General features: G+C 34.6%; 1 protein-coding gene across 2 annotated transcripts; it reads right to left on the reverse strand.

Moving 5' to 3' along the window:
- Positions 1-7,139: 7,139 nt before the first annotated feature.
- Lrif1 (ligand dependent nuclear receptor interacting factor 1) lies at positions 7,140-24,381 on the reverse strand. 2 transcript variants are annotated; one of them, XM_027922077.3, is made up of 4 exons: positions 23,901-24,381; positions 12,803-14,309; positions 11,406-11,678; positions 7,140-10,610 (listed from the first exon to the last, which is right to left on the reverse strand). In XM_027922077.3, the coding sequence occupies exons 1-4, from the start codon at positions 23,966-23,968 to the stop codon at positions 10,173-10,175; spliced, it is 2,286 nt and encodes a 761-aa protein (XP_027777878.1). In that variant the 5' UTR covers positions 23,969-24,381; the 3' UTR covers positions 7,140-10,172. The 2 variants fall into 2 exon arrangements, with proteins under 2 accessions (XP_027777878.1, XP_027777879.1); XM_027922078.3 differs by lacking the exon at positions 12,803-14,309.
- Between the last annotated feature and the right edge of the window lie 995 nt (positions 24,382-25,376).

A 25,376-nucleotide genomic window follows, 5' to 3' on the forward strand; every position in this document is an offset into this window, starting at 1 on the left:
TTTTACTCCTCACACTTCAGATAGAGCCCTAATATCCAGAGTATACAAAGAACTCAAAAAATTAAACAACAAGAAAACAAATAACCCAATCAACAAATGGGCCAAGGACCTGAACAGACACTTCTCAGAGGAGGACATACAATCAATCAACAAGTACATGAAAAAATGCTCACCATCTCTAGCAGTCAGAGAAATGCAAATCAAAACCACCCAAAGATACCATCTCACTCCAGTAAGATTGGCAGCCATTATGAAGTCAAACAACAACAAGTGCTGGAGAGGATGTGGGGAAAAGGGTACACTTGTACATTGCTGGTGGGACTGCAAATTGGTGCGGCCAATTTGGAAAGCAGTATGGAGATTCCTTGGAAAGCTGGGAATGGAACCACCATTTGACCCAGCTATTGCCCTTCTTGGACTATTCCTTAAAGACCTTAAAAGAGCGTACTATAGGGACACTGCTACAACAATGTTCATAGCAGCACAATTCACAATAGCTAGACTGTGGAACCAACCTAGATGCCCTTCAATAGATGAATGGATAAAAAAAAATGTGGCATTTAAACACAATGGAGTATTACTCTGCACTAAAAAATGACAAAATCATGGAATTTGCAGGGAAATGGATGGCACTAGAGCAGATTATGCTAAGTGAAGCTAGCCAATCCCTTAAAAATAAATGCCAAATGTCTTCTTTGATATAAGGAGAGCAACTAAGAACGGAATAGAGAGGAAGAGCATGAGAAGAAGATCACCACTAAACAGGGAGGGAAACAGAGAGAGGGGAGGGAAACAGAGAGAGAAGGGAAATTGCATAGTAAAGGAAGGAGACCCTCATTGTTATACAAATTACATATAAGAGGAAGTAAGGGGAAAGGGGGGAAAAACAAGAGAGAGAAATGAATTACAGTAGATGGGGTAGGGAGAGAAGATGGGAAGGGAGGGGAGGAGAGGGGAGGGAAGAGGAGGGGAGGGGGGATAGTAGAGAATAGGAAAGGCAACAGAATACAACATACACTAGTATGGCAGTAGGTAAAAAAGTGGATGTGTAACCGATGTGAATCTGCAATATGTATATAGGGTAAAAATGGGAGTTCATAATCCGCTTGAATCAAAAGTATAAAATATGATATGTCAAGAACTTTGTAATGTTTTGAACAACTAATAATTTTTAAAAAAGAGAAAAAAAAGAAAGCAGAAGTTGAGTGGACACGGTGGCACATGCATATAATTCTAGTGACTCAGGAGGCTGCAACATGAGGATGGCAGGTTCAAGGCCAGCCTCAGCAACTTAGCAAGACCATGTCTCAAAATATAAAGGGGATGTAGCTCACCGATAGAGCATCCTTAGATACACTCTCGTGTATAAGATAAAAAAAAAAGGAAAGAAAGAAAAGAAGGAAGGAAGCAAGCCAAAGCATACTAACTATAAACTAAAAACATTGATAAAATGGACCCCATTCAAATTCTGCTCATATGGCACCATTAAAATAGTAACCAATATGTGGAAACTAAAGAGAAAAAGGGGAAAGTGGGGCATCTCATGAAAATAGAGGAGAGACCAGTAGAAAAGAGGAAGGACCAGGAAAAGAGGAGAGAAAAAGACAAAATGTAAAGTGGTCAAATTATGTCCTGTGCGTGTAGGAATATGTAGCACCAAGGCCAACTGGAATGTATAAATACACCAAGAAAAATGGAAAAAGGAAAGTAAATGTAACCGATGTGATTCTGCAATCTGTATACGGGGTAAAAATGGGAGTTCATAACCCCCTTGAATCAAATGGATAAAATATGATATGTCAAGGGCTTTGTAATGTTTTGAATAACCAATAAAAAAAAGCGAGGAACTAAGCTAAAAAAATAAAAAAGAACCTATAGAGTGGGGAAAAAAAAGGAATTGTGTCACATTAGATTGGGTAGAGAGAAGTGATGGGAGGGGAAGGGAGGGGAAGGGGGCAAAGAAAGGTCAGCAGAATAAAACAGACATTATTATTGCTGTATGTATATATGTGACTGTATAACCAATGTGATTCTGCAACCTGTACACTCAGAAAAATGAGAACTTATATCCCATCTGATTCAAATGTATGATATGTCAAGGTCATTGTACCGTCATGTGTAACTAATTAAAACAAATTAAAAAAAAGAAAGAAAAAAACCCAGAAGTTTAGGGTCCAGAGAGGAGTAGATATTTTGATCCTCAAGAACTAGATGAGACCATCACATGAGTATAGATATAAAACAAAGGCATAAAAGGATTGAGCTCTAAGTAATTTCAACATTGAGAAAATCTGAGAAGGGGAGGAAACAGCTAAAGAGATTGAGAAGAGTCAATGGGGTATTAGGAAAACAGAATAATGTGTCCTGGAAGCAAAGTGAAGAATACATTTCATTAAGGACAGAATGATCAAAGGCGTCAAATGTTATTGACTAGGACAAATTGACTACTAGATTTAGCAATATGATAGATATTGAAGATTCTTGACAAAAGCAACGTTAGGGCTTGGTATGATGGCATACATCTATTCAATAAATATTCCCGTGACTCAGAAGGCCAAAGCAGGAGATCACAACTTCAAGGCCAGCCTCAGCAACTTAGTGAGACTGTCTCAAAAAAAATTTTTTTTTTAAAGGGCTAGGGCTATTGCTCAGTAGTAGAGTACCCCCAGGCTCAATCCCCAGTATGCCTCACCTTCCCAAAAAAGGAAAAAGAGAAAGAAAAAATTCTAGTTAGGGTGAATTTCAGATTGAGAGTGTTAACATTTGAGATCAGAAATATGGATTATGGAAAATCATGAAAAAGGAGTCAAGCCACATTTCAGTATCATGGAATACAATATCAGAAGAAACATTGGTGCTTGATTACTTTCATGAGTTGCAAAGTCTTAATAAATGAGCAGAAAAATAAAACAGGTATGAAGATGAAATAAAATGGTGCCTATTAAATAAATTGCATTTATTTAACAAACACTGATAGTATGCTTATTATATGTAAGACACTATTCCAAGAATCTATAAATCAACTCAAATGGAAGTTATCACTTTCCAGTCTTTAAAAAAAAATTTAAGATTATTCTTTTCCAAACTTTAAAAATACTCAAAAAGGAGCCCACAATTTTGTTATCTTCTTTTATCTTCTTTAATACCAACTGTCCAAAGTTGAGTTCACTATTTCCTATAAATCAGCTCCTCTTCAGTCTTCTCTGTTAATGGTATTACTACCCATCCAATTCCTCAAGTAAACATATCTGTTAGTCATGCTTAATTCTTTTGTCCCTTTACCCACATTCAATATGGTCATAAATCCAGTAGCCATTAAATTAAAAATATAAATTTTTTACCACTCTCAAAGTGGGTTGCTTTTACCTCAACCACTGAAATGGCCCACTGACTTATTTTTAGCCTACTTATCCATTTACCTTACAGCAGACAATGACCTTGGACCAGTTGTCTTCTCTTCCTTATCTATAAGATTAGTGAATTACTATAGGCAAAATACCAAAAAAAAAAAAGTGTCTGGGAAAAAAGTGAATTATTAAATATTCAAATTATTGTTTTATTTTCATTCTGTTTTACTTTAAATACATAAATCAGCTTATGTAACCCTCCTGCTTAAAATCCTCCAATGGCTCCTTCTCACTATTATAATAAAATCCAAATGCTTCTATAAATCCCTGTAATCACCTGCCTTTCAAAATTTATCTCACTACATTTCCCTTTGCTTACTATTAGAAGGCAAACTCCTTCCTCCAACAGAACCATAGTTTCCTGTTCCTTCTACTTGCAATGTTCTTCCCTGACAACCCTGTACAAATCACCCATGATTAGGTCTCAAGTGTCATCCCTTCAGAGGTTTCTCTACTTATCTAAAATAATTACCTGTCACTCTCCTGTCCTTTATCCTGATTTTATTTTCTTTACACCACTCTCATTCTCCATAATTATTTGCCTATGATCCCTTTCTTCCTTAATCCATGCTTTATTTACCATTGTATTCTTAGTACAATATCGATCCTGAATAATTAAAAAATCAGTGGCAGATGTGGGAATCATTATCACTTCAGTCGATTCAATCAGGATTCTAGCTTTATGTTCTTTATGATTCTACTGGCCTTGCCCTCTCCCATGCTATTGGTTTCATATTTGTGTTGACTCCCCTCCGAATGGCAAAATAGCTACAACAGTCCTTTTTTGGAACCCAGGAGGTAAGTGCCTAAAAAAGAAAACCTGTCCCTCAATTGGTTGATCCCTGGTGCAAGAATACCAGGAACTACAACAGTTCTTTAAAGGACTACATTAATTAGTAGCTCACAAACTAGTCACCAAGACAAACTTATAGAGATGTAATGCTATAACTTGGATCTTAAGGGTCCCTCATAGGTCCATAAGGAGACACTTGGGTCTCCAATGTGGCAATATTGGAATGTGGTGGCAATTGGAGGTGGAGGACCCTATCAGGAAGTCTTCAGATCACCTCGAAAAGGACCCAAGCCATGAAGTGAGATCAGCTCCACTATGCACTCCCCACCCTGACATGCTGCCTTGCCACAGGCCCAAGAGCAATAGTGCCAACCTAACATGGGTTGAAATCTCTAAAATCATAAGCCAAATCTCCAAAATTTTAATAAATTTATTAACTCCAAAATTTTAATAAATTTATTAATTTTAATAAATTAATAAATTTATTAAAACTTATTAAATTTTAATAAATTTATTATAGTGACAGAAAAATGACTAACACATGCAGTACATTATCTTAATTTTTTGAGGGTGGTAATAGCTATTTGACTTTGTATTAGCTGTTAGTTTAAGTAGTTCAAAACTTCAGCATATCGTGCTATATTTCAAATTGAGACTGATGTTTTTGGAAACTGCTGTGACAAAAAGCAAGCACTGTTATTACAATTAATATGTAATAAGAATTAAGGGCAGAAGTAGCATCTGAAGTCTAAGTTGTGCAGTGCCCAATTGTCATACCATTTCAATACTAAGGTTTTGTTTTTAAAGATTAAGTATTTTTTCTTCAATTTCTATGTTATTTCTTCAAATGGCTACTATGATGTTATGACATGCAGAAGACAGAATTCTAAGATAATTCTCATCCATGATTCCTTTGTGGTTGAGGCCTAGAACATGAATCATTTTTATGTTAAATTGTATAGCACAGAGATCATTGGGGTGGGCCTGATGTGATGACACAAACCCTTTAAAAATCATCATTTTATATGGGTGGTGGCATTAATCAGAAAGATTTGAAGCGTGAGAAGATTGGATGTACCATTGCTGACTTTGAAGGTTCAGGAAGTAACAGGATAAGAGTTTAATTAAGTGTTCCCCCACCAGTACTTGAAAAACAATTAGAACTTCAGTCCCATAACCACAGGGAACTATATTCTGTCAAAAATCAGAATGAGACTGAAAGTATTCTTTTCCAGAGCCTCCAGATAAAAAGCTTTCCTGGTTGACACCTTAATTTTGGTTTTGTGAGACTTTGTACAGAGAACCCAACCAAGCCCACTTGGACTTCTGACCTATAGAACTGAGAAATAATGTTGTTTTAAGCTGCCAAGTTGTTAATGTGTTATGCAATAATAGAAAAAAAAATCCAAAACAAACACTTAATGAGTTGTTTTGACCTACTGGTACCATAAATAAACGTCTGAGACACTAAAAGTGCCTTAAATCAAGAAAGCCTGGGAGCCTTTGGCTTAGACAAATCAGAAGGAAAAATAAGCCCCATAAATGTACACAAATAAGAATACAATGAAACTAAATACAGTACAGGAAGTTAGCAATGGAGGAAATTAAAAACAGAATGTCATAAAAATAGAATGAGTTGATATTGTTTTTGATAATTAAGAATTAGAAAAAATTGAGATGGCACTTGAGATATGGACAATGCCTTTTCCCAAAGAGTCCATAATAAGTGCATCTGAAGCAACAAGATAGAAACTTCTATCTTGAAACTTCTGAACTGAAGAAAGGCCTATGAAAAGATTCAGTGTTGAGGAAGGAATTCAATGAAAGTTTGGAACTGTAGGAAGCTAAGTGTTCTATAAATAGCTGAGCAGAAAAATAATGTAACAAAGTACTTAAATTATAAAGAGAAAATACTATAATTATCTGGGTAGTAAAACCAAATTGTCTTCAAAGGACCAAAGATCAATTGGCTCAAGCTACTCTTTGGGAATTAAATTTGTCCTTCCAGTTTTCACAACAACATTTCACTCAGCTTTCAGCTACACTGGTATTCTTTTACTCTTCACATAGACCATACTCTCTCCTACCTTTGGGTTCACTGTCTCCCTTTGATGGGAAAGTTCTTCCGTATCTACTTCTTATCCCTTCAATAATTTAAATCCTGTTTCCTTTCAAATCTCAGTTCATAATTTTTAAGGAAAAGTTAACTTCTCTACCTAGACAAAAGCAGGACATGAGACTGCAATTGTGTACAAAGGATGTTCAAAGAGCTGTACTTTAATTCAATTTGCTCCTGTTGGATCTCTAGCCCTCATCACTTTTACTCCATGTGATAGGAGTCACTGACATGTAATAAAGAATGACTTGTTTCAAAAGGATCACTGGTTGTTGTACTGAGACAAGGCTGTAGGGGCAGAAAAGAGGGAGAGGGCTTAAGAGGCTACTAATAATCCACTCCAGGGCCTAGCGCATGGAAGATGAAAAGTGGTCAGATTTGAAGTATTCTGAAAGCAAAACCAAACCAATTTGAAGTAAAGGCAGGGTGAGAGAAAGAAGTAAAGAATGACAAGTTTTTTTGGCTTTAGAAACAGGTAGGATATTGTTATCAGCTAAAATGGAAAAAATTGTGGGTGAAGTTGGTTTGGGGAAAGAACACAAGTCCTATTTTGGCCAAAAGTCTGAGGTGTTTATTTAGATATCTAATAGAGATTTAAATAAGCATTTGGCTATAAAAGTCTGGATCCAAGACAGAGATTTCAAAGGAAAGAAAATCTGTTGGTTGTTAATATTTAGTGTTTAAAGCCACGAACTGGATGAGAAAGTGAGCAAAAGCAGAGAAGCAAACCAAAGGAATGAAACCTAGAGCACTTAAATATCAAGAAATTGGGGAGAAGGAACCAGAAAGGAGACTGAAAATGAGCCACACACTGACACAGAAGTGTGATCTACTGGAAGTGAAATCAATGTATATCAAGGTAAAAGGAAACAGGACACTTCGCTGTTCTTTGCAACAAATCAATATCATAAAAAGAAATTGATACAACGGCTAAATAAAACACATAGTCCTAACTTTGATTCTGCTTTGGAAAAAAACAGTTGAAAATGATATCCTGCGGTCAAATAGGTGAATGTGGTGTGAATATTGTAAGAAATGAAAGTTTATTGAAAGGCTGAAAACTGTTAACTTTAAAAGCAGGATAAAAAAATAAAAACCTTATTTTGGTAAAAAACATACATGCATATAGGAGCACAGAGAAGATTGGAAAGCATATACATTAAGGTGAATGTATAACTTTAGTGATGAATGCTCAATGATGGGACTGTGAAGATTTGATTTTTAGCTTGCTATATTTTCTAATTTTTTCCACAACGAACATGCATTACTCTGTAATAAATGTTTTAAATATTTATCAAAGTTATTAATGATTTATGAAATTATTAAGAAGACTGACAGGTGACCTTAAGATTAAATAACATGGAAATCACTGAGGACCTTGACAAGATCTATTTAAGTAGAGGGAGCAAAACTGAATGGAACTGTTTAGCAGTTCCACATAATGTTAAACACAGAGTTACTGTATAACCCAGCAATTACATGCCTAGGTACATACTCAAGGTAACTGAAAATATGTTCATACAAAAATTTGCACACAAACATTCATAGCAACATTTTTAGTAGCCCAAAGTGGAAATAATCCAAATATCCATAACAGATGAATGGAAAAACAAAGTGTGATACAATTGGCCCTCTTTGTCTGCAGGTTCCACAACAAACCATGCATCAAAAATTTGGATTTTTTTTTTTGTCTGTACTGAACACATACAGACTTTATTTTTTTCAATATTTCCTAAACAATAAGGACAACTATCTACATAGAATTTACATTGTACTAGGCATTACAAGTAATATAGAAATCATTTAAAATATACAGGTGGAGATAAGTAGCCTATTAGCAAATGCTATGCCATATTATAAAAGAACTTAATTATTCAAAGATTCTGATATCCCTGGGAAGGGTTCTGGAACCAATCTGTCACAGATATTGAGGGATGACTATATATTCATACAAGAAAATATATTCAGCAAAAATTAATGAAGTGCTGTTGCATCCTACCACATGGATGAAACTTGAAAATATTAGGCCAAGTAAAAACAAAACTAAACTAAACTAAAATATATTGTATGACTCCATGCAGATGAAATGTTTGCAACAGACAGTTTTACAGAAACAGTGGTACTTAGACAGGAAGGGATAATGAATGGGGTGATGGCTATGGTATAGGACTTGTTCCTGTTGTGTTCAGAGTGTATTGATGGTTGCACACCTCTGAATAGAATAAAAACCACTTTAAAAAGGGAGAATTTAATGCTATGTGAAATATATCTCAATAAAGCTATTTGTAAAAATAAAAAGGCAGCAGAGTCTAGTTGATGTACTTATTTCAATCCTATTCAGTATTTTTTGATTTACTATTTTCTCTGTTGTTGCCACGACACATTTTTAAAAATCTTATCCCCCCATATTTGCTAATCATTTTCTAATTCTTCTCTCTTCTTAATCTCTATCCCCACACTACGTTCAAACTCTCCAAAATTAAAAAAAAAGAAAGAAAAATGTATTCCTCTATTAAGAAAAACTACATTTCACAGTGTAAAAAGTATTGATACTTTTTACACCATCTATATAACATATGTACATATTACCAAAGGGGGGAAAGGAGGAATAAAGGGAGAAGGGGGTGCTGCTGTCTAAAGACACATCACTTTAAGCCAACAATATATCAAATAGCCTGAATTCCAAATATTATTTTGGATTATATAAAATAACTGACAAATTACAAAACAGGTGTCCTTCCCTCTTGAAAAATGGTTAAATACTTAAATGATGCTGCTATACTACATTTTTAATGAAATTTTAAAAATCAACAATGGTAGGTAGAAGTTATCGTTATTTTACGGGTAAAGAGACCAAGAGTACTTTTAAAGTCAAAGGTAAATTTAGGTTTACTGCTAATTTCCTCTCTTGGACTGTAAAATTTTAATAGTACACACTAATTATCTATTGTTGGAGTAACACCTGAGCAATTTAGCTAAAGATACAACAATAACAAAAACCTTATATACAAATATTCAAACTTGGGAAGTTTTCAGTTAAAATAATAGAAAAATATAATTTTTTTCCTTCCAGAAAAAGGTATCTAAGAAAATGGTTCAGACAACTCATGTATATTATTCACAAGTCATACATGAATCACCCTCTTCTGTATTTCTTAAATTCTATAACCAACTGATAAAAAAACAGGTTTCATTGTCAAAGAATATGAACAGGTTTCATTTTCAGAATACATCTATAATTTAACAATATTGGATGTGTAACTGATGTGATTCTGCAATCTGTATATGGGGTAAAAATGGGAGTTCATAACCCACTTGAATCAAAGTGTGAAATATGATTTATCAAGAACTATGTAATGTTTTGAACAACCAACAATAAAAAATTAAAAAAAAAATAAATTAGAAAATCAATCAAAAAAAAAAAACAATAGTCCCGCTGTTTATCTGCAGTTTTGCTTTCTGTGATTTTAGCTATCCACCATCAACTGCTATCCAGAAATATTAAAGCAGAACATTCCAGAAAGAAATAATTTATAACTTTTTAAAAAATTCTGTCATTTTGAGTAGTGTGAGGAAATCTTACACTCCCCTGGCTCAAGACATAAATCCTCCCTTTGTCCAGGGTATCCACTCTATATCTGCTACTTGACCATTATTCACTTATGTAACTGTTATCAGAGTGACTGTCAACAGTATTACAGTGCTTGTATACAGGGTTCAGTACTATCTCCACTTTTGAACCTTCCATTTGAAAAGCATTCCTGGTAGATAAGGGTGGAATAACATACTAATACAAAATTCTATTTAAAAAACACAGTTATTTCATATTAAAGTCTTTCAGTACATAACATTTTTATTATTTTTGGTGCATCTTCTTACGCATTTCTTCAAGAGCTGCTTCTTTCTCTCTTAGCACTTGTTTAAGTCTTCTTATTTTTTCATCTCGGACGGTTTCTTCTAATTCTGGTGGTGTCACTGGGAAAATATCTTCAGTATATTTTTTATTAAAGAAATTACTTTGTTCAAAAGCTGCATATGAACTCAATGCACCTTTCTCCTCCTTCTTGTGGGAATAGTGTTCTACTTCAGTTATCTTTTCTTCTCTGGTTTTGCTGCAGCTTGTGGGAATGTTATTTTTTGATACGTCTGAAGTCGGTAAAACACTGCAGAGGGGTTGGGAACTGGTGACAATAGTTACCCCATTTATGACTGTGTTGCAGGTACTCTCGGTTTTTCTCTTCTTTGTGTGATCCATCTTCTTCATGTTTTTTGCTTTTCTTTTCTTATTAAAACCCTGTTGCAATGTTGAGTAAGATCATGAAAAAAAGTTATTGTCATATATATAATGTGCTCTCAAATTTAACAAAATTTGCAAACACAAATATTTAGCAAGTAAACTCAATTCAATGAAATTTACTTGGGCCAACAATAGCAAAAAAGACCGGGATCCCACTGTGTGGTATCAAAACAAATAGCATTGTCTATAATCATAGTCACTGAGAATAAACTGCTTAATTCACACCGTTCCTGTTCACGTATTAGAAGCTCTATGGATCTACCAGCAAAATACAATAGCACTTGTGAAGCACCTGAGAAATAGCTGATTTAATTTTTTTTTTCTTTTCCTTTGCACAGAAGATACATGTGGAAGGAAGCTTTTCATTGGGCAGGGTTGAGGTTCAGAATACTAGATGATAGATGATGACATAGTCATACAGGGACATATCTTTTCCACTATTATTGACTACTTAGGTTGCTTACAACATATTAATAGTAAAACTGCAATGAACATCTGCATGCTTATATTTTCCACATTTGGATAATCAGTTGAAATGTTATGGTCTATTCTTGTATTACAATGGGAAAAAAGATAATAGGTGAATAAAAACACTTAAAACAATGTCTTAACTGGGGATAGATTTTTATCTGTGCATGTTTCTTTTAAACATTGTTTTGGTATAATACATACTTGCAAATTTGGTAACAATCACCATTCATACCAGTGCATAAAACTAAAAATCAAATTAAAAAAACTAATATATTCATATATTTTTGTAGTATTTACAAGGGACACTTTAAGACCTATTACCTGTTTTCTCTCTTGTTCCTTCACCACAAACTCTGTCTCTGTGTTAGTACTACTCTTCATCACACTGCTAAAAGAATCAAAACTTTTTCCAGAGTGCAAATGATCAGGAATTCGAGTAAGGCACACTCGCAAATCTTTAGTGAGACCAAATATCTTTTTAAATTCAGCATCGCTCTTCAGACATGATGCCTTAACACTATTTCCTTCAGAGACTTTCTTGTCGTTTCTTCCTTGAGAGACTTTTCCTAATGTTGATGCCATCTCATTCTGTATCTGGAATTAAGAAAACACAAACAATACTACTAATTACTCAATTTATCAGACTAGTAACTAAGAGATTATTTAATCTTTCATAAAAAAGATATCATGCTTTTAAGGATTTGCATTACCTTTACCTTACCACCCACACTCAAAATACTGAATTTAAATAAAATCTAAAATCATTCCCCTACAATTTCTACCTTTAGCTTGTTGCACTAGAAAGGTAACAGTCCATTCTCAAACAACTGAAATGAGAATAGAGGCCAATAACAACTTTAAAAAAAATGTAACATTATTTAGAAATTAGTCTTCTGAAACATTATGTCTTTAATCAATTGTGTAATTATCAGAATTCACTTCCTTACATCTCTAAAGTTTAATGGATTATTACTGAAGAGGAAAAATACTGACATTATAAAGCAGACCTCTAAGTAAAACAAGGAAAAGGTAGGTACATGAATATATAGTAAGCACACAAACATTCATATCTTAAGAACAGAGGGTAATTGGTGGGCATGAGGAGTCACAGAGAAGGGCTAAAAAAAAGAAAAAAGAAACCTGTTTTAACAAAAATAAATAAATAAACCCACCACCAAAGATAATGATAAAATCTTATTTCCACAAACAATTGAAAGATACTGACTAGTCCTATCCCACCCTTTTCACATTAAAAAAAAAACCTGAATATTTCTCCAATACCTTCTCTCTCTCACACACCCCCCCACAAAAAACCCAGTTCTCTATATACATGTTGCTCTCTTCATATACTAAAAGCATACTATTTTATTTATATATATATTTATGTATGTACACAATTTTACTAATCTTTGAAGTCATATAATCCTCCCCCCAACTCTTCTAAGAAAACTTGCTGTTCTGCCTTTTTTTTTTTTTTTGGTTGTTGTTACTTTGTTTTTGTTTTGAAGAGTTGGCATCCAAATGATTCAAGATATTGTTTGGACTTGCCTAATTGTACTCCTTTTCAAACAATATTTACTCAGATGAGAGTTTTGACTTAATTAAGTATATGCATGATGGAGTGGGGGTGGGTAAAAGAGGTATCATAACTGAGAATTAAGAAAGAAAAAATTTCTATATAGATATATAAAAAGAATACCCTGACATGGGAAAATTACCTTTGATTCTTGGTCTCTGAAAACATACTGTTGTGAAGTAACAGTTGTTGCATCAACAGAGGAATTTATTTTCTCTATGCTCTGGATCGTATTTCCTTTTCTGGGGGCATTCTGTCCTGTACTAAATCCATCTGGAAAGACTGGCTTTGTGAATAAAGTCTTACTCTGTTTTAGGTAGTTACTGGATTGATTCATGTTATGTGGGTTTGTGGTAGAAAGAGATGATTTTTCGAACATTTTATTCTTCTCTGCACTTAGATTAATCATGGAAGCAAGCTGGGTATTTGAAAGTGATTTTGTCTCCATCTGTAAAGATTTACTTTTAGCCAAAACAATATTTACAACCTCTCTGGATATTTCTGTGACTGGACTTGAACTCACTACCTGTGATGTGTTTTTTCTTAGTGGAATATCAGGAGAAACAGAATTCTGATGGTCAATTTGTGATGGCAAAATATCTGCCCCCTTTTTAGCCAACAGATAGACTTTCCCATTAAACATAACCAAAGCATTATCTTTAATTGGCACACTTATGGATTGTGTCCCACTAGGACTGATGGTACTCAATGGTGGCATATTTACAGTATTATCTCCCAAACTTTTCCTATCTACGAAAGTTTTTAAAATCTTTGAAGCCACATTATTTGAAGATTTAACAGGAACAAGAGATGGAGTACAAGGCCGTAGATTTTCTTGAAAAATCCATTTCACTGGAGCAGCTTGAGAATGCTGACCACCTTTTAATTGTGTCTCTGCAGCAACTTTCGATGGAATTTGGGTGGTATTTAGTATCAGTGGCTTTGCTATTTCTTTAACAGGTTTTGGATAGATATTTTGAAAGTTCTTGGTAACTATATTTTTCACTGTATTTACAGGAGATACATAAATAACTGTTGGTATTTGGGAGGACTCAACTGCTCCTGAGGTACTTGTGGTTGCAGCTGCAAGTATCTTTTGCTGAACTGAAGGAGGCAATGATGATGCAGGTACGGATTTCACTTCAGCATGGGCTGGAATTTGTAAATGATGCCCGGAAGGCAAAACTGGAGACTTCACAGTCATTGGAAGATTCGGGGTTTTGACTACAATATAAGATGAATCATTTTGTGTTGAGGGAGGAACAGCAAATGTTTGCATGGTGAGTCCATCAATTTTCACACCATGACTCTTAACTTTAGAAACTGATGAGGTAAAATTTTCAGTTCCCACAGAAGTAACTCTACCTTTTTCTGCTGTATCTACTGTTCTTGTAAGAAAATACTTTGAAGAACTGGCTGGCTGAAAAATGGGCAATTGAACTGATGCACTTGTGGAAGAGCTGGAAATCTGAGTCTGAAAAGTAACTTGAACTGGTTTTCCTGTATTCCCTTTCAAAGCATCAGACATGACTGAAGATTGAACTAGTGGGATAAGATTTCCAGAAGAATTAGGAATTGGAAGTAATTGCAGAAGATTTTTTCCATCCGAGCCAATCGTCTGAACTACTTGATACATGCAGCCTGAAACACTTAAAAGAACATTTTGAGTAAATAAATACAACATACTACATGGTATATACATTTTATTTTTAAACAAATATTTGCAAAAATTATTTTAAACTATTAAAGTATAATAAAATACATAATTTCTTATTTTGAGTTTGCAAAGAGAAATATCTCATAATTAGGCAATAGATATGAGATATTAACATTTTTTCCCAGTAGAGATTTCTAAGGTTTTACCCTATATGACACTAGAATAGACTCCTTGAAACTTCTCCATTTCCTTGAATTCTTTCCTTTTCTCCTTTACTTTTACTAGCATTATCCCGTCTCCATTTCCTTGAATTCTTTCCTTTTCTCCTTTACTTTTACTAGCAGGATTCTCATTCCCACCTCTACTTATGTTTATTCTTTTATTCTCACTTTTTTCTTCCAAATCTATTCTATCCTCTTCCAACTGACAATGAATCACAAGTTCAGTTGTCAACCACTTTTATTTTCCTTAAGACATCTCACATAGTGATATGCTAGTATGCCACATTTCATACTATAGATTTAACTGGGTTACTCATGTAAGAACCATTTCCTCTTGTGATTTTTGTTATAGTACATTTGAGGTTTGGTGCTAAATAGTCTCTTGTCCTTATATTAGTTTAATTATCAATTGTCTCATCAACCCATCTGTATAATACTATGGCAATTTTAGCTGAACAGTTGTCAATGAAGGTAGAACAGACTGGAAATCAACACATTCTTTGTAACTAAGCCAATTGTGATGCTCATCGATTGTTAGATTTTAAGAAAAGTCAATACATACTAAATCTCTGTATAATAAATTATTTGGTGATTACTTAAATGCAGACATCTTAAGTTATTTATAACTAAAACTATCTTTCAGTTCTTGAAAAATATTGAGCTCTCATGGTCTCCAGGGCCATCTCACACGCTATCACTCTACCTAAGTACTCTTCCCAGACATAGTTCATCATAGAGCTCAAGTCTCAGAATAATTAATATTTCTCAAGAGATACATTCTCTGGTCAACTTAACTTCCCATGTCTTTCCTTCATAATTAATCTATAACATTATATCAACTAATTCCCTTTGACACAGGATGTTATATAATAACAGTGTTTGTTTTCATATCTATAGACTGTCTCCTATGCTAAATTATAGCAACATGAGTAAGAGTCCATATGGTTTTCATATATTCAATGAATAAAAAAAAAATCAAAAGGACATTTTATGATGTGAAAAGTATACAAAATCCAAATTTCAGTATCTATAAATAGGTTCTTAATATTACCCAAAGTCACACTTTATATTTTTGTACATGGCTGCTTTCATGATAAATGATAGAGTTGAATAGCTACAGCAGAGATCATATGGTTCTCAAAGACTAAAATATTTACTACCTAGTTCTATACAGAAAAGTGTTTGGTGGCTCCCCAGCTACACCAACTTGTAATCTCTTAAACTATTGCATAAGTGGATATGTAGAGACAATTATCATTAAGTAAGAAAAACGATGTATTTGAAAGAATACAAAAATGCTTATTCCTTTTGTTAAAATATTCTCTTCCCAAGGCTTTCAGTTTCTTTGCTAACTCATCCAATCTGAAGGACAGAACTCTTCTTTCCTATTCTGTACTTTTTCCTACATTTCTTTTATATAAATAACTTTGATTACTAAAATATCACTTATATGTCAACAATTCCCATATTTATATTTGTACCTTCTTTAAGATACAGGCTTATTATGTATACCCCTACTGCCCCTTGACATTTTTTTCAGAATCTTAAAGGCTCCTAAAACTGCATGGCTAGACTATCTCTGCCCATCATTACACTCAAAATTCCTTGCTATCTCATCTCTTAGGCACCTAAGTCAGAGCACGTAAATCTTGTTTTCTCATCCCTTATATCTAATCCATCAGAAATCCTATCGATATCATTGTTTAAATTCCGTTACCTGTTCAATTCTTTCCAAATCAACTGTTGCCACTCTAAGATAAGGAAATATCATCTCTGACTTAAGAGTACTCCAGTAGCTTCAAAATTTCTTTTTCCCTTTGGTCATAGATATCCTCTCCCTTTTAGTTCCATTCAGTACACTAAAACTGGTCCTTCCTGGCTTACAACATTTCTAGTTGCTTCCCATTATTCTTCGAATGGCAGAAAGAAAACCATTACTTCTGATGCAATGGAAGCCAAAGGAAGAGAGGATTTAAAGAAAATTGGGCAATTATGTGGAAAGCTTCTGAGAGTACAGAAAGAATAGGATTAAAAATATACACTGGATGGGCTGGGATTGTGGCTCAGTGGTGGAGCATTTGCCTAGAATGTGTACGGCCCTGGGTTCAAGTCTCATCACTGCATATAAATAAGTGAATAAAATAAAGGTTCATCAACATCTAAAAAAAATAAAAATATATATACACTGGAGGAAAGACTGGCAAGAAGCTAGAAGAGGAAAAGTGGAGTTAAAGATGACCAATAGGAGTTATCAAATAGAAACCAGAAGACAAGTAGAGGAATTACAACTTATAGCAGGAGAAATATCTTCTTCTATTGGAATTGAAAGGAAGGTTAGGTATACTTGCAGGTAAGGTACATAACTTTGGTGTCAGAAAGCTGCAATTCTGATCTGATAGCATTTATTTTCTTCATGAAAAAAGATATGACATCATCTACTGGGAATAAAAGCAAACATAGGGAGAGACTTGAGGAGGATCAAAAATTTGGAACACTCTTTGTGAAAGAATAAGCTGACCATAGAAAATATTAGAGTTGTCAGGTGTGCACTAATGGATGAGGGAGGCAGGTAGTAATTGTGAATTTGTGGTGCTACTAATTTGTACTCTTGTGAAATTTTCTTTCTCTCACTATACACAAGTAAAGAGAAAGCATCCTGCTGAATTCATACAGGATGGCGATGATTTCAGAAGGGTACAATGAAAACTGAAAAGGAAACTGATAAGAGATATTAAAATGATAAAACAGAATTCTAAACTAGATACAAAGGAAATGAAAGAATCAAGGTTAAAATATAAAGAAAAAGGACTGGAAAGTCATATAAAGTTAAAGAAGTCATAGTGAAGCCTAGGGTATAGCTCAGTGGTAGAGCACTTGCATGCTCAATCCTCAGCATAAAACAAAACAACCCAAAAAACCACAATGGAAGCATTTAACAAGTAAGCTAGATATATAAGACCTGATATTTAGAAAGCAGGATGCCTGAATCAATAATTCTGTAGATGCAGCAATTTCATCTGATAACAAGGACTACAGAATTAACTGGCTATGACAGAATGGAGAATAAAAAAAAACTGGGGGAAAAGATCTTCATATCAAAGAACCAGGCAACAAAGATATTATCCATATAGATGTTGAAGTCATACAGAATTAGAAAGAAGACTGTGGGCTAGATGCCTAGTTCAATGGCAGGAAGACGGTAGATACTCTTAATGAGCCACAATTAAGAACTGATATTCCAGAAAGTTGTCTTGAAGCCCACTTTTTTGCAGTCTACTTTTTACCCTACAATTCTATTAAAACTTCATTCTCAAATATTACCAAATACGTCTTCATAGTTAAGTCTGTCTTCATCCTCATTCCCTTAGTACTGTCTGTTGCCAAGTGACACTGATGGCCAATTATACTTTCATCTTGAAACTCCTCTCATTCTTTTTGTGGTTTCTAGTGTGTACAATTTGTTTCTCTTGATTTTCTTTGCCCTCCCTTCCTTATTCATTTTTCGGCATTTTAAGTATTCAATCATGGCTATTCTCCAAAGTATAGTTCTTGACTCTGCTTTTCTTCTTTAAGACATTCTTCCTTAAAGAGTATACCAATTTTCATGGCTTCAAATATTCCCCTCAACTACTTCCTTCGTAATACTGACTCCTCAGGGTATACGCTTTTATTCCTATACCCAATATTGATCTCAGTTTCATAGTTGTGATGTCTTATAAAACGCTTCCATTTTAATACCATCATTTAAAATTCAGCAAGTTTAAATTAATCTCTATTAAAAACTAGTGCTTTATCCTACTTTCCAACCATATGATAGCACTATACACCAGGTCATAAAGGCTATAAATCACCAAGTCATCTCTAACGTATCATTATTATCTTCTTATTCACTTTAGATTCCCTGTAGCACTTTGCATTCATACTTATAAAATAAACAGTACAGAAATGTATACTGAATAAATTACCAAGTCTATAGTTTTCTATTTTTTAACAGACTGCATCCATCTTTTCTTTTTTCACCATTCCAACTTCTACCATCTAGATTAAACCTCATCATCTTGTCTAGAGCTCTTCCATCTGGTTTCTTTTGCTTTGATGTTTAAGCTAGTTTTTCTGGTTGAAATTACTACTGACTAGTATGTATACTAGGATAAATTGTTTTCATCCTGTTGCTTTGTGCTCAAAGTTTCAATGTTAATCACTGCCAACCCAGTTTTACACCAAAATCTACAACCTAGTCCCAATCAATCTTTAGAATACTATCTACAACTTCTCTATAGGAAACCTTTGCTCTATGAAGAGACCTTTTTGCTATTCTGGAGTATGCCATGCAACTTATTCATTCTAAGTATTCTTTAATTTTTATTTTCCAACAACTTAAAAAGCTCAAAATTCATCTGCCTCACAAAACACCTGCCAGTCATTCAAACTCACAGTTTCTTTCAACTTTGGAATCACTGAAACACTTTCACTGGTGCAACTGATGCTGGAAGTTATGTAATACCTTCTTTATTGCCTTTTATCTACTAGCTATTTTTAAAAAATAAAACAAAATGATATTTCCCCCAGCAACACTGAAACTCCTTAAGGTAAGAGACCATATCAATGACTTGCAATTGTTCTTCAACTACCAAGCACAGCAGACCCTTGAAAAATATTATATGAAAAATGATGCAGTTCCTTCCAGTCATCATTTCAACTCAACTATCTCAATGCTTTTTATTGTTTAGTATCCTTTCATATAATTATATACTTCATTTATCAGCAAAATCTGTCTAACAACTAGAAGTTTCATGTGAGCAGAACACATTTGTGTAAGAGCAAACATGTTTTAATTGAGATGGTATTTCAACAAATTACATATATTTCTGATCCTTTACACACTACATTAGATGGCCTCTACAGTTCTGCTTTAAAAAAATTATTGCAAAAATTATTTTGAAATCTAATTATTGAACTCCCCACATGTTCCCTTCACAAAAAGAGGGAAAATGCAGCTTCTTCCAAGTCTACGTATCAGTAAAGATCCACATAATCTACCAGAGAACATAAATTCCTCAAGGGTAGTTTACTCTATTAATACCTACATCCTGTGCACATAATAGAGCAAATGAACTTTAGAGGTAATAAAGTTAGCTGGATTGAATCCTACAAACTATAATTTTAAAAATCCCTAATTTCCTGGCAATAAAATAGAATGGATTCTAAGTAATAAGCTGAAATGGAGAAAGTTAAGGAAAAAAGTGATACATTATAGTAAAATTCATACTCTTTCAATCAATATTCTTTTTTCCCCACATCTAGAAGTTAACACTCCATTTAAAAGGTTAACTAACTAATTAAATCCTACAAAGATGCTATTTTCTTAAAGATCATATTCTGCTGGATGACTGAACTAAAACTAGAATCAGAATCTACTTCCCGTGTTCTGGCTTGGTCACTTAAAAAGAAATTTACATGTTCTCTTCAAATCTTTATTTATTCATTTGTTATATGGAGAAAATAAGGATAGCTATAATGTTATAACTGCCTTGGAGCATGATAGATATAGTCTTCCATTAAATTTTGCAATTGGTGTCCAAAAATAAAGTCTTTTGAAAACATTATAAAAACTAACCAAAAGGCCTATTAAGCAGGGCACTGTGGTGCACAACCTATCCCAGCTAATTTGGGAAGTTGAAATGGGAGGATCACTTGAGCCAAGTTTAAGACCATCCTGAGCAACTGAGTGCAACTCCATCTCCAAAAGAAAAAAAAAAAAAAAGCCTATTAAACATACTGATGTTATTATATAACTTTTTGAGTATTCTAATATTGGCATGAGATGCATATTCAAATGGGATGAAAAAAATTTTGAAATATTCCCATAAAATACATCATTTCAACTGCTAGGAGTCCCTTTTCTATCTTACTATCTATTATGCAACATTAAGTACATACATAATATATGTAAGTACTTGTTATATATAATAACATGTCACATATTAAATGTATTATAATAGTTGTCATTAATTGTACTTCTAATTGCCCAACTAGGTGGGGAGTGTCATTAACACTTCATAGTTGAAAAAGCAAGGTGGTTAGAAATAGTGTAAACTTTTGCAGAATACATGCTCTTCTTGAACAATCCTATTCACTTTCTGTATTTAGCATAACTCCACCAAAACAGAGCCCCAAAATTCAAATGTATCAACCGACAGATTAATGACAGATTTGTTAGCATGTATATACAATTTATCTCTCCCTCTCTCCCTCCCCCATCTCACCTGCTCATACAAATTTCAAAAGTAAAAATGAAACTTGTACATTCAAATGTACATCAAACTGAAACATTATCTTTCTAACCAAAGCAAGACCCCTGTTGAGGACACTAATTATAGCTGGAAAACAAAGGGTTAATGGAGGACAGAAGCTAACTGCCAATCACATAACTAATTAATTCCTATTGCTGGGGAATGTATAATCACAGGTTTATGTTATAATACCTCTAAACTTATGACTCCTAATTTTCTATTTTTAGCTTTCATCCTGGGGTTTCAGATTCAAATATCCTTCTGATTGTTTTTTGTATTCTTCATCTCAGTTAATTTACCAATATACACCCAGAAAACTCATACTATCATTGATTTCACTTTCTTCATGGCAATCAATAACAAGGTCTGCTCATTTTCCATTCTACTACTTTAAATCCAATGCCTCCTATACACCATTCTAGTTCAGGTACACTCAGGATCTCTGAAAAGACCTACCTTACTTTCAAATCTATACTGACATCAGTTATCTAAAATATACACCTAAGCATGTCATTCTTCTCCTAAAATCTTCTAAACAATCTCCAACAGATGAAAAATAACCTCTTCAGCAGGGCAAGCCAACTCTTAAGAGTGCTCTACTTATCCTTTTCATAATACAAAAAAATCAAGCAAATTCTAAATTGTTAGAAACTAACCATATTGGTTATTTACCAAATTTTCTCTGGCCATATCCTGTATCTGTCTTTAACTGCATGGTTGACACTTATGTTTCCTAACTTGGTTGCTTCTGAAACCTTTCCTATAACTTCCTCGCTCTGTGCCCTCGCTCTGATAGCACCTCATGAATAACACTATCATAAAATTTATACATCTGCTTCTCCTCAACCCTCTCATTAGACTATAAGGTTTTTCATGGCAATGGCTGATAGCCCATTCTTCAGTCTCCCAATTTAGCACATAGTAGGTACTCAGTGCAAACCTACATAGGTACTATCACAAATATTCTCCAGATTTTCCATTTGGACTTGTAAGATTAAATTTGGGTTTTACATTTTAAATCTGGATGAATTACAATAAACATTCCATACCATGTTACTGAATTTTCCTAAAAAGGAAAAGAGCAATAACTCAGGAAAAATTCAAACTACAGAAATTAAGAAAATCAGTCATTTTATGAACAAATGATTTAGTACCATCAAAATTATTACCATAAAAATAACTAAACTTCCATTAAACTAAAATAGATGCCATTAATCATTACTTACAGAATTATATTTGGACATATGCATGCTATTACTTACAAAACAGAATAGAATCAAATATGCAATTGATAACTGAAGTGCTAAATAGCTTCAGGAAACTATTGGGTGAATGTTCAAAATATGTGACGTAAAAACCTCAACGATTTAAAGAAATAAATGCATGTAAATATGAAGAAACAACAATGCATAAACCAATGAGTTAACAACTTGAAGTGATTTATGAATGTAACCAAAACAATTCAACTGGCAATGATTTTTAAAAAGTCAAAAAATAACCAAAAGGATTAGAAGCTGGATTAAAAAAATTCAAGTACACAATAAATATCCTTTAAAATATCTCAAATCTTATTCCTGATTTTGAAAATTAATGCAATCTTAAAATGAACTGTCTACAAATTATGCTAAGTCAGAGCTACCAAATACCTAAATACTAAAACAAGGTAAGAAAAATTAAACAATCATTAGAAAACAATTCTACTATTGCATTTACATACAGAGCATTATCTCTGCACCTTCCCCAAAACTTCCACGAAATAAAAACTGTATATACACAAAAGCTGACTCTTTTTATGATGTGCAATACAACGGTTCTTTCCAAGTAGTTCTTTAATATTGTTCTAGCTTAGTACTTATTAATAAGTTTCCTTTTATAATACTATGCATAATTTTAAAGAATTACCATTAAGCCAGGTAATAATCCTATGTCCTGGGTTATTCACATATCAAAAACAGCTAATATTTTAATAGTGCCTTACTCTTTTCTTAACACTATATATATATATATATATATATATATATATATATATATATATATATATTTTTTTTTTTTTTTGTTTTGTTTTAAATCTTAAAATATCTCTAGATGCTATTATTTACAAACTGGAAACTGAAGCCCTGGAATTCATAAATACCAACCCATAAAGCTGGGATTACATCAGATGGCCTGATTTTCTTCAAACACAAATTCCCTTTTATGAGTTTTGCTTCTAATATGGTTCTTTGTAATCAGTCTGGAGACCTATTAATATTATTCTCGCACCTAAAATACACTGACTATGGTATATATCCCTCTAGTTAATATTTTGTTGTTCCCATTTAGAATAACAAATTTTTAAAAAATACAGAATTACTGATAATCAATTTCCCAAAGTTTACAAGAATGTCTTTCTAAAAAACTATCTAAAGCATATACATCGTACTGAACGCCCCTCCAGTCAACTATTGTGCTCTCTATATAGACATTCAATGATGCCACAATCTCATATACCAGCTTCAAAGACGCTGTTAAAAAGTACTGGATTTACATGAGAATTTCTTTACTTTCCTCTTTACATAAAGCTATTACTTCAAGATTAAAATGTTCTATTTCCTTGTCCTAGCACAAGTTTTCTTCCATTTTATATCCTGTCTTTCTCACTAACTCTCTGAAAAGGCGCCTATTCTAGCTGAAGGTCCAGCGCGCCCCCAAGGCTGCACTTGCTAATCCACGCCCACAGCGTGTTTTTCTGCCTGCGCCTGAGAATCTTCTAGAAGGGCTTGGTCACACAGTGCGACGGCCATGTTGATTCTCCTCCCGTGGAGATCTACTCAATGCGCCTATGAAACTCGAGCCGCTGGAGTCCTGCGGAGCCCGCGCAGGGCTGCGTGCGTCAGGCTCCGGAGAGCCGTTTCCGGGAGGGAGACGCTCGCTGGAGCGCCGGCGACGAGCGCTTTCCGCTGGAGTAGCGCACTCGGCGGGGTCCGACTCGGTACACTGCGCAGCATCGGGAAACGACGGCCCCCTCGACAGCCTGCCTAGAGACCGGGCCAGGGGCGGGCGCGTGGAGGGTTCGAAACCGGTACTTACCAATGTGAGGCGTTGCCTGAATTTTCCTCTGCGGGTTTCAGGAAGACCCTCTGTAGATTATTGGACATTTTAGAGGGTGGGGAAGGGACAGATCATCCAGCAAAGTGGGGAATGTGGGGCCGAGGTTCTCAAGGAAGCGAAAATCAGAACGAGAGAATATTGGGCTTCAGTTGCACTGCAGCAATTGTGAGGGGTTCGATGCGGAACGGAGGGAGACCTCAGGCTCTCGAGAGGGCGTATCCCCAAGCTTCTGAGGGAGGTGGCTCAGCCACCCACAAACCGGAAGGCTCCGCGCCGCATCTGCACCCTCCTAAACCCTCTCGGAGATTCAAGCATAAGTCTCCGCCTCCGAATCTACGTCATCGCTCCGCAGCCCTTGAAGCCGGAGTCGGAGGTGTGGCCTTAATGACACCGCCCCCAACAAGGACCTGATCGCTGAAGAAGGCAGCGTCCATTTGGCTCTGCCGGCCCCGCCCACCAAAGCCGGTTGCCGGAGCGAAGCTCAGGCCCGGGGCATCCGGTATCGTCATGTCCGGTTACTAAGGCGAGTGGCTCGCTAAGGCTCCGCCCTTACGATGCGATCCAATCGCGAGTGAAGTTTGCCATCTCTTCTTCCGGATCAAGGAACAAATCGCAAAAGAAAATTCTCCGGACGTCTACGCAAAATAAAATATTTCCGGGGTCGATCGTAAATTTTTTGTCGTTTTGCTTCTAGCCCAAGTTTTCATGCCTTGCCCTTGTTTGAAAAGACTAAGGCAGGCCTTTTGGAGTCATCATACACTAGTGGTGTGAAAAAATTTTAGACGTCTTCCTAAAGAAGTCTTGATACTAGTTCCCTGAAAATCTCCCCCACTTCCTGAGCTTTTTCCTCTAGACTTATTTAACCCCTTCTTCCACTTACACTTTCATGTCTCAGTCAAAACTGTCATTTATTGCCATATAAACGATTGTTAAGTCTCGAAAAATATTATTCCTTATAAAAACATTTTTTTGACACCTTTGTTTGAATCTCCAGAGAAACGCTTTTCAGAAGTTTCTGGAATACTGAAGTTAAATATCTGAAATGGCTTCGGTCTCTGTTTAAAGTGTAGAAATTATAGTTAAATTGGCTCCGAAATGATGTGGGAGGGGTAGTTCCCCAAATCCAGTTTTATCTAGTGTGGGCAATCCCTGAAAAAAATTGATTGGCAGACTAAGTTAAGTAGCAAATTTGAATGTTTATTTTGATTATTTAAAAATGGAGTTATTTTTGATAGGCTTATTTCGCTTCCCATGATATTCTATTGTCATGTATAACTGATTAAGATAATTTTTTTAAATTAAATGGAGTTATTTCTTTCTGTAACCCCATAAGGAAATAATACTTGTTTAAAAAACTTCATGTCCATATATAATAAAAATAATACTAACTTCTCTTCACTCTGTTGAAGGTTAACTTCAACTATGTAGAATTTATCCATATATGTCTCATTACTG

This window comes from Marmota flaviventris, chromosome 10, assembly GCF_047511675.1.
Source record: "Marmota flaviventris isolate mMarFla1 chromosome 10, mMarFla1.hap1, whole genome shotgun sequence".
Classification (NCBI taxonomy): Eukaryota; Metazoa; Chordata; class Mammalia; order Rodentia; family Sciuridae; genus Marmota; species Marmota flaviventris.

Bases quoted from the DNA above. Each gene is read 5' to 3' on its own strand.
- Lrif1 (XM_027922077.3), bottom strand. From the start codon at position 23,968: ATGTCCAATAATCTACAGAGGGTCTTCCTGAAACCCGCAGAGGAAAAT. The intron at 11,679-12,802 runs GTAATTTTCCCA...TCTTAATTCCAG, and splicing joins TCAGAGACCAAGAATCAAAG to ATACAGAATGAGATGGCATC. The intron at 10,611-11,405 runs GTAATAGGTCTT...ACATTGCAACAG, and splicing joins AGGAACAAGAGAGAAAACAG to GGTTTTAATAAGAAAAGAAA.